Below are 9,368 nucleotides of genomic sequence, written 5' to 3' on the forward strand. Positions count from 1 at the left end.
TCCCCCACCCCTCCCATTTTAGATGCCATTAATCTTTTTTTTTTTTTTTTTTTTTTTTTTTTTTTTTTTTTTTCCCTCAGCTAGAATTGGCTAATGAAAAAGAGGGATACAAAGTGCAGAGAGACTGGATGAAATTTACATGAGAAATGATCTGTTTTCTTACCCCCCACCCACAGAGATTCCCCCATTTCAGGAGCCTGTTGGAGTGAAAGAGTGGGAACAGGTCCTGGCAGATAGACAGAGAGCTGCATGGGGCTGCAAAGAGGCAAATGCTGTTTCTAGGGTGAGCTGTGGCCAGAAAGGACATATGGGGAAAGGAAGAGGACGCAGCAGGGAAAAAGCAGAGATCACAACAGTGCTGCAAACTCCGTGGGTCCCTTCCCTGGCCTCCTTTGCTCCCAGCCATTGCTAACAGCAGCCGGGGAGGCTGCAGCACACAGCAGGAGAGGGGTGTCCCCATCGTAATGGTGGTCAGGGAGAATCTTAATTGTGAAGCATGCAAACACTATATTAGACGTGTGTATACACCCACACATATAGTGTAAACATATATATAAATCTTATCACTTACAAACGCCCAGGATTCAAAATGTAGTTTATCGGCCTAGTGCAACCCAATCCTATAAATAATACATTCCTATCACTATGACCTCAAAATGTCAATACCGCACAGCCCTGTGCATTTGCATATCTTGTACTGTCTAAACTTGAAGCATGTCAGCTATGTGCTTCTGTTTGTACTTTAACTTCATTTTAACTCTTGCTTCCTAGCTCTGAGCACCCTCCCCCTCTGCGAGGTCTGTCACCAAAACGAGAAAAGCACCAGCTATTTAATCACCACCACTATAATTATGCCGTTTCCAGCACTGTAAGGAGAGGACAGGTAGGGTACACATCTCCCCGGTAGAGAAGAAAAGCCTGGGAACAAAAGCAGGAGGGAGCCGGCCCACAAGCTCTACCTGCCCGAGCTGCCCCATCAGCGGGGCGATGAGCACGGCCATCCGCGGGCACCGGCTGCAGGGAAGGGGAAGGGAGGAGGGAGCAGCCGTCCCACTCCTACCACACTCCCCTTGGGATGGTTTCGGAGCGGAAATGGACCTTTCCCGGTCTGGGCCGATTTACAGCACCTTGCCGGGGAAGCGAAGCTACAAGTTTTGGAGGCGGCGGCTCCCGGGGCGAGGCGTGCAGAGGCGCAACCGGCAGATCCCGGAGCCGGGAGGAGGCGGACCGGCCCGGGGGCGGCGGAGCGCGCAGCCCGCGTCCGAAGAGGAGCGGGGCTCCCCGCCGGGGCTCTCCGCAGCGCCTCGCTGCTCGGTGCCCCCGTTCCGGCCGCTGCCTCCCGCCCGAATGCCAAGCCCCGGGAGCGGGGGGATGCCCTAGCCCCACCACTTTGGGCAGTTCACAGAAAGCCTGTGGCGAGCACCCCAAAATTGACCCCTGGGATGCACGACAGCAGGAGGGGAGAGGGCGGCAGCTGAGCTGCCCACCCGCGGCGACACCACCGACCCCCGAAGGTCCCTTTCAATTAACCGCCCCCCGGCTCCGCGGGGGCGGGGCGGAGAGGGGGCTAATAGCGGTGATACGGTCCGCGGGGGCGATGGATCATCTGCCGGCCGCCCCGCGGCTGCCCCGGACCCGCGCACGGGCCCGCGCACCCTCCGCCACCGGCGGGCGGCGGCGCCTGCAGGGGGCGCTGCGGCTCCAGCGATGGGGCCGCCGCCGCCGCAGGAAGCGCGGCCCGGCTCGGCCCCACCGCTGACCCGGCCCGGCCCGGCCCGGCACCGCCGCCCGCGCTCCGCCCGACACGGAGCCGCTCCCGGCAGCCGCGCAAAACCAGTAACCGACCGGGACGGGGTGGAGGAGGAGAGGGGCGGGAACGCGGGAGGAAAACAACTCCAGAAGGGGGGAAACGAGAGTGTAGTCAAAGTGGCAACAGTTTATTTATTAGCCAAAAATATATACTTTCTTTTACAATTTGGTTCACACATATGTACATTTTTACGGTATGTACAAAAAACAACAACAACAACCAAAAAAAAAAAAAAAAAAAAAAAAGGGGGAACACCTAATCCTCACTGGACTTCCAAAAAAATCTCACAGCTCAGCTAACCCAGGTGATAGGACAGAAGCGGGTATTTTTTTTCCTTTTGAGTTTGAATATACGGACATGCTTACAAGTTGTAACTATACAACGATTTTTTACAATCATTACAACAACAATAAAAAATTAACTATGATGATGAGAGTGCCGATAGAACCATAGCGGCGTCAAGTTGGTTCTGGGGCCTGGAAAAAAATGACACAGAAAAAAAAAATTTAATAGGATTTCTAGTGAGCTTGGGCTGGCACAATATTTGTAACTGCAGGTAGCTCTGGTTTTGTTGTTGTTGTTAATATTTTAATAGATTTATAAATAGAAAAAGTTTTCAGAATGACTTATAGTAAATGTATTTAGCTACGAAAACACGGCGGGCCCGATCCCCGTGGTTTCAATCAATCAAAAGGGTAATTGGTTTCTCATTGAAATTGAGTGACTGCTACGCCAAATTTGGGGCGGCAAGGCTCAGCCTCTTCAGCTTTCATACTCTGGGCGGGTTTTTGTTTTGTTTGTTTTTTTAGTTTTTTTTTTTTTTTTTTCGTGTGTGTGTGTTTCGCTTTCAATATCATTATTATTATTATTATTATTAATTTTTAATTTATATTTTAGTTTATTATTTTCTGCTGTCTCGGTGCCTCTCCCCACGGCAAAGCGACAGCGGCGAGTGGCGATCCGCTCTGCAGGGGGCTCAGGGATGTGCTCCCGGGCCAGGGGCGACCTGCGCCCGGGCTCCGCAGCCGCGCAGCCCCAACGCCCCGGAGCGCAGATCGGCCTGCCCGCGGGAATCGCTCCCGGGGGCCACAACGGAGAACAGCAAAGAAAATATATAAACAGAATAACACACCACGCGCGCAGAGGAAGAACAAGAAACCGCCCTGGAAAGGGAACCTAAAGAAGCGGAGAAAATAAGCTAACCATTTACAACTGCCTCCATACATCCCGAGGAGACGGAGGGAGCCATCTCTTACCGCCTCTGCACTGGCTGGAAAGCTGTCTTTAGTAACTTTTTCTCTACTTCCAAGGCACTAGATCGATCTAAAAAGAGAAGGGGGGGGGGGGAAAGCGTTCCTTTATAGCCCCTGTTTTATTCCTCCCATCCCTGAATTAAGCCTCGAGATTTAAGCTCTTTTCTCAGCGAGTTGCAAATACGACACAACGACTGCTCTGCTTGCAGAGGTGACCGTCAGAGAAAACACACTGACCCCGGAACGAGCCTGACCTGGCAGCCGGGTCCTTCCCGCAAAAGCGACAACAACAGCAACAAAAATTATTTCCGTTGGAGGAAGGTAATTCTCGGGGATCGAGACTACCCCGGCCAGGAGACCTCCGCCACCGCCCCCGGGGCCCCCGCGGCCGCCCGCCCGCCGCCACCTGCGCCCCGACGGCTGCTCCGCGCCGAGCCGGACCGCGCCGGGCCGGGGGCACCGTCAGAACCGCGCCCCCGCCGCGGCCGCTCGCACACGGCCCCCGGGGCCTCCCGCGCTGCTCCGCTCCGCACCGCCGAGCCCCCCGAGGCGGCTGCCGGCCCGGCCCGTCCCCGCCGCGTCCCTCAGCGGTCACCTGCTCCGACGGGCTCCGCGCTCTGCGCCTGGTCCGCGGGCCGCGGGAAGGCGGCGGCGGGGGGGGCGGCGGAGGCGGCCCCCAGCCCCAGCAAGTGGGGAGTGTTCAGTAAGGCCAGCGGGTGCGGGGGGTGGTGGTGGTGGTGATGGGCCGGGAATGCGCGGTTGGTCCAGTTGGGGAACTTGCCCAGGGGGCAGGAGGAGACGAGTCTGTGGGGCGGCGGGGTGGGCAGCGGCAACGGCTGGGGGGCGGCCGCCGGCGGAGAGCCGCCGCCAGGAGACTTGCGGGGGTTGTCCGGGCTGGTGGCGGTCTCGGCCAGCGACCAGATCTTGGGTTTCGGCAAGGCGCCGGCCAAAGCGCCGTCCGTCGGGGAGGAGGCGGCGGAGGAAGAGGCAGAGGAGGGGGACGAGAGGTGGGGCGGCGGCGGCGGGAGCGGCGGCTTGAGGGGCTCCGGGCCGACGGGTGCGGCCGTGGCGGGCAGCTCGCACTTATGGTGGTGGTGGTGATGGTGGTGGTGGTGCAGGTGGTGGTGGCGGAGGTGGTGCGGCTCCCCCTCGGAGGCCTTGTCGTAGCGCTCCTCGGAGCCGGGCAGGTCCTCAAAGCCTTCGGATCCCTCCGAGTCCGTTTTGGAGTCAGAGTGCAGGAGGTCGGCATCCTGTAGATCGTCCTCGAGCTCGTCCTTGTTGCTTTCGATATTCTCTGTGTCGATGTTCTCGAGGTCGATCTCCTCCTCGTCCTCCCTCTTGTCCTCTTCCCCCTCGTGGTCGCTCCCGTAGGAGTTGCCCTCCTCGTCCGTCCTGCTGCGGGGGGCCCAGGTCATTTTGTTCTCCTTCTTGAGCCGCCGCCGGGCGTTGGCGAACCAGGTGGAGACCTGGGTGAGGGTCATTTTGGTGATGATGGCCAGCATGATCTTCTCACCCTTGGTGGGGTAGGGATTTTTCCGGTGCTCGTTGAGCCAGGCCTTGAGGGTGCTGGTGCTTTCCCGAGTGGCGTTCTTGGGCCGCGACGGGTCCCCGAACTGGTACTGCCCGTAGGGATAGAAGGCAGGGTGGTGGGGGGGGAAGGCGGCGTGCTGCACCCCCGGGCTCTCCTTCAGCTCGTACTGGGCGCCCTGCAGTGAGAGGGAAGGGGTGGCCCGGCTGAGATGGCGCGCCGGGCCCGGGTCCGCTCCGTCCCGCTGCCGTTACCGGGAACGGAGCCCGTCGGCACCGGCGCGGCGGCCGGGCCGCGCTGCCTCCCCCACCGCGGAGCGCCCCGGCGCCGGTCCCGGGCACGCTGCGGCCCCGGCAGCCCGGGCCCTGCCGGTGCCCGTGGGTGCCTCGGGGGCAGGACCGGCTCCCCACTTGCGTGTGCGCGGCAGGGCCGGCGGCTGCTGGGGCCGGTCCCCGCGACCGTCAAACCCCCGGGCGGAGCGGGGGGACGCTGAGGGGCCGCCGTTCCAGCCCTGCCCCTCTCCCGGGCGGCTCTCCCGGGCAGGGTGGCGATAGCGCCCGTCTCTCCCTTGACAGCCCTCCCGGCGTCTCCCCCGGCTCCCCCCGGGCCGATCCCCAGCGCGAACCGAGCGCCCCGGGGAGCGAGCGGCGAGCCCCGGGGGCCTCTTACCAGCTGGGGGAAGATGGGCAGCTCTGCGGCGTAGGGCAGGAAGGCTCCGTAGCCCTGGGCGGCGGCGGCGGCGGCGTAGGGCGCGCCGTACATGGAGGAGAGCACGTTGGAGAGGGTCCCGGACGGGGCCAGCTCGGCGCCGCCGCGGGAGCCGCCGCTCCCCGGGCGCTCCGCCGGGTAAAGCGGCCTGATGTACTGGTAGCCCAGCTGGGGGAAAGACATGGTGGGGGAGCGGGGCAGGGGAGGGGGGAGGAGGAAGAGGAGGGGGGGGAGACGAGAGGAAGAAGGGAGAGAAAGGGGAGAAAGTAGCAGGGCCGGGAGCGGAGGAGGGAGTCGGGTCGCTCGCCCTCGCCGGCCGCCCGCACTTTCAGCGCCTCCCGCAAACTCCGGCAGACATGGGGGGGGAGCCGGGGGTGCGCGGAGGCCGCGGGCTCCCTCCTGTCCTCGGCCGCCGCGGTAAACGATCCGATCGCTTCTTTCTTCTCTCACTTTTCCTATTGATCTGAGTGGACCCAGGTCAGGTCCTAACAGATTGCCTGAGATTATTGGGACTCTGGGCTCTGATTGACATTTCTAGTCTCTCACAAGCCCCTCCTATTTCTTTTAAGTCTCTCTCTCCCTCTGCCTCCCTCTCTCTCTCATGCCCAGAGCTCGCTCTCGCCGGGTTTGTCACTAGCTGCTTTCCTCCCCCCCCCCTTTTTTTTTTTTCTAAATCTGTTTACTGACGTCGCGATCTTTTATTTGAGTTGCTTTCAAATCTCGTTTTAGCGATCGCCAATCAGTTGTGTGTTTTACAAAGGTTTAACCCTGCCTCATGGTATTCTAATTATATAGAGATAGATTTAGATATAATTTCTTTCGTAGCCCCCCCCCCACCCACCCAGCGCGTAGGAAGCCGGGGTGTAATTTGTGAGCAGTACACAAAAGGGACAGGGAAAAGTTGGGACATTTAAAAATAAAGGCTCGCACCCACACCATCCCTCAGTTCCCCTTTTCAGGTTTTTAGATTTTTAACCTTTCTTTGCCCAGATTAATTTTGTTTTTTTTATTAAGATATTCCCTTCTTCCCTTCCCCCGCTCTGGCCTTGCGAGGGTTACATCTTCTAATACAGATTTAAAGGTCTATTGCATTTTTTAAAATTAGCATTTCCAGAACTACCTTGAAAATTTTCCTAATGTACTGGATCTTTAAGGAGTTCTCTACATTTTGCTTGGGCTAACAGTGCGCAGATACAGTGGAAAAGCTAAGTTAATTTTCCTCCTAATAAGGGACTTCAAAGAGTTGTAGGTCACAATTTTACATCAAAGGCAGAAAAGAAGGCAAATTAAAATCTTAACAAAGGAGAGACGGGAGCAGCCCTCTGGGCCATTAGTAAATAAGTGGTGTGAAAAAAGGGACAATGACAGGCACTGGAATTAAACTCATTAACACCTTTTTGTCTTGGTGCGAAATCTCTAATTAGGAAATTTATGATCATTTTGCTTATTCCCTCTGTTCTGAATCACTACAAGGCTAAGAAGGAAGTACCTGATACGTGAAACATTTGCAAAGGGAGCAGTGGCACGGGTTTGTAAGGAGCTATTGGGAAGGAGTCAAGATACGGTTTAATTACAGAATAAGGTTTGGAGGTTTTTTTTTTATGATCCACACACTTTAAATTACGGTTTGTATTTTGTTATTGATGTTGTTGTTGCTGCGCCCCCGCCCCCTTTTTCCTTGTCTGAAACCAGCGTGAGCTGCAATTTAGCCTTTTAAGAGTAGTTAAAATACAGTTCAATCACGGCGCGTCTTTGGCAAGCGCCGGTGCGCCTTGCTCCGCTGCTGCGAGCAGAGGAAGAGCCTGGGCTGGAACCTAAAAAGTTCACACAGCCTGTGGGGAGAGGAGACATGAACCTGCCAGCGTTATCTGCTTTTTAAAATACTCAGTATTTAAATAAAACAAAAAGTTTGGAAGATCTTTTGAGGAGTTGAGGCTGAATGCTAGCTGTTTAACCACATTCCCCTCTCTTTCTAAATACTCTCTGGATTTATTGCCTTTAAAATATGATTTAGGTACAATATAACCACTGTGCCCACAGTATGGATTTTTATAACTACATTTCTTTAAAAATGAAATTCATGTCAGATTATGCAGTTAAAGGAATCGACCTTGATAGCTTGCTATAATAAAACTGTATCAGCTTGTAATAAATGCGGATTATAGCAAAGCAAGCTCCAGAATTAAAATTCCCTGAATCAATATATGAAAATCTGTAGGAAACATCTCTAATCGTATTAAGTTCATCTTTATAGCATTTCCTATCTGCTAATCTAGTGCAAAAACAACTTTAGGTTGGAGGAATTTATTTTCTTCTATTCAACATTGGTGCTTTTGATAGTACAAAGCAAGGGAGATAGAAATATTAAAATCAGTTATAGGTTTATTTCTTTTTTACTCAAAAGGAAAACAAGCAGTGAACACCAGGTCCTGATGTGCTTTAAACTTTTCTGTAGAGGCAGTGCCTGCTGGGGCGACATGATATCGAGGGGATCGGGGGAGAGTTTGGGTGCAGACCACAACTTTTAAAAATACCTACTTCGGAGAAAAAAAGGGCAAATATGACACTAGGGATAAATCTGTAGCCGTTTGATGCGGTCGTGCTCGCCACTCTGGTGTCACAGTCGGGCTGTGCCCCCCACGCGTGGGCACGGGGGGTACACGCCTGTCCCACAAAACTGGACCCGTCTTTTTGTGGCTGCACGTCTGGCGTGGAGTATCAAAGCTGGCGGGAATATTTTCTGATTTTTAATCAACAGCGCAAATCAATATGAGTTGGTCCCCGTGGGAGCCGCCGGCAGTGGCGGGCGGTGCTGGTGCGGGGACGGCCGGGGGTGTCCCCGGAACCGGGAGGGGGCTACCGCGGGTAAGTGGCGGTGGGCAGCCGAGAGGGAGACACGGGAGGAGCGAAATTTATGGGTGAAATGGACCTAGGTCAGGGTGAGGGTGAGGGATGGTTTATTAATGAGAAAGAAACTGAGAGGCAGCATAGCTGTACCGAGTGGACAGGAGGAGAAATCTGTAGGGATGCCGTTCTTGGCTGAGAGGGAGGGAAAAGAAAGCGGAGAAGACAGCAAACGGTGGGGAAGAGCAAGAGGAAAGGAGACGTCTTCCCGGGCTGCGGGAGCGATGCCCACGGCGAGGAGCGCCGCACGCCTCTGGCAGCGAGAGGGCCGGTGCGGGACGGCATGAGCGCGGGACGGGAGGCGGCTGGAGCCGGGCGAGGAGAGCAGCGCGGCAGGGCAAGGCGAGCGGGAGACGGCGACGGGAGCCGAGCAGGGAACGGAAAGAAGCGCGTTCCCCACGGACGAGGAGGGGAAGAGCGAAGCCGAGCGGGAGCCGCTTTGCCTGGCTCCCGAAGGAGCCGAAGGGAGATGAGAAGGAGAGGCTGGAGCCGGCCCGTCCTGCAGGGCGAAGAGGGGAGCGGCGGCGCGGGGCCCGACGACCGCCGCCCCCGGGGAGCCGTGGCGGCGGAGCGCTCCTCGGCCGGCTAGACACGTGTCTCCTGGCCAGGACCTGTCAGAGCAGGGAGAGCGGGTCCTGATTTATCACCCGAAACACACACACACACCCCCGCCCGCCCTCCCCCCGGCCTCGCCTCCCGCCTCTCCCGGCGGCTCACAGCGTCGCCGAGCTAAAACCAAACCTCCCTCCGGCAGCCGCGGGGCGTCTGCGATCCCGCAGCCGCCTCTGGGGCTGCGGAGCCGGGCACCCTCCGTGGGCATCATCGCACCCGCACCGATGCCCCCGGGACCCTCCTCTCGCTTCTAGTCGCTCACGCCCCACCGCGCTCCTCTCGGCCAGGTCACGGGGGGCCGGGGGGACGGAGATGGCCCTGGCCCCGGGGTGTCTCTCTCTGCCGCAGTGCCCGTCTGAGGAGCCGAAGGCTGCTTGTTGGAAGTTGCGGGGGAGCTGTAGGGAGGGCTGAGGGTTCAGGCTGACTCTCGCGGGGTGCCAGGGTGCGGGCAGGGTGGGAGCTGCGCCGTGCCACAGCACACGAGGGATGGGGCGCAGCCACCGGGGAAAGGGGATAAACAAACAAGTGGGATTAGGAGAAGGGCCGCAGTAAA

At 57.3% G+C, this 9,368-nt stretch overlaps 1 protein-coding gene across 2 annotated transcripts; it reads right to left on the reverse strand.

Moving 5' to 3' along the window:
- Nucleotides 1-1,916: 1,916 nt before the first annotated feature.
- Nucleotides 1,917-5,755, reverse strand: IRX3 (iroquois homeobox 3). Of its 2 annotated transcripts, XM_053952865.1 has the most exons (4): nucleotides 5,261-5,755; nucleotides 3,659-4,769; nucleotides 3,067-3,133; nucleotides 1,917-2,286 (listed from the first exon to the last, which is right to left on the reverse strand). In XM_053952865.1, the coding sequence occupies exons 1-4, from the start codon at nucleotides 5,480-5,482 to the stop codon at nucleotides 2,232-2,234; spliced, it is 1,455 nt and encodes a 484-aa protein (XP_053808840.1). In that variant the 5' UTR covers nucleotides 5,483-5,755; the 3' UTR covers nucleotides 1,917-2,231. The 2 variants fall into 2 exon arrangements, with proteins under 2 accessions (XP_053808840.1, XP_053808841.1); XM_053952866.1 differs by lacking the exon at nucleotides 3,067-3,133.
- Nucleotides 5,756-9,368: the final 3,613 nt, after the last annotated feature.

The sequence above is a fragment of the Vidua chalybeata genome, chromosome 11, assembly GCF_026979565.1.
Source record: "Vidua chalybeata isolate OUT-0048 chromosome 11, bVidCha1 merged haplotype, whole genome shotgun sequence".
Taxonomy (NCBI): Eukaryota; Metazoa; Chordata; class Aves; order Passeriformes; family Viduidae; genus Vidua; species Vidua chalybeata.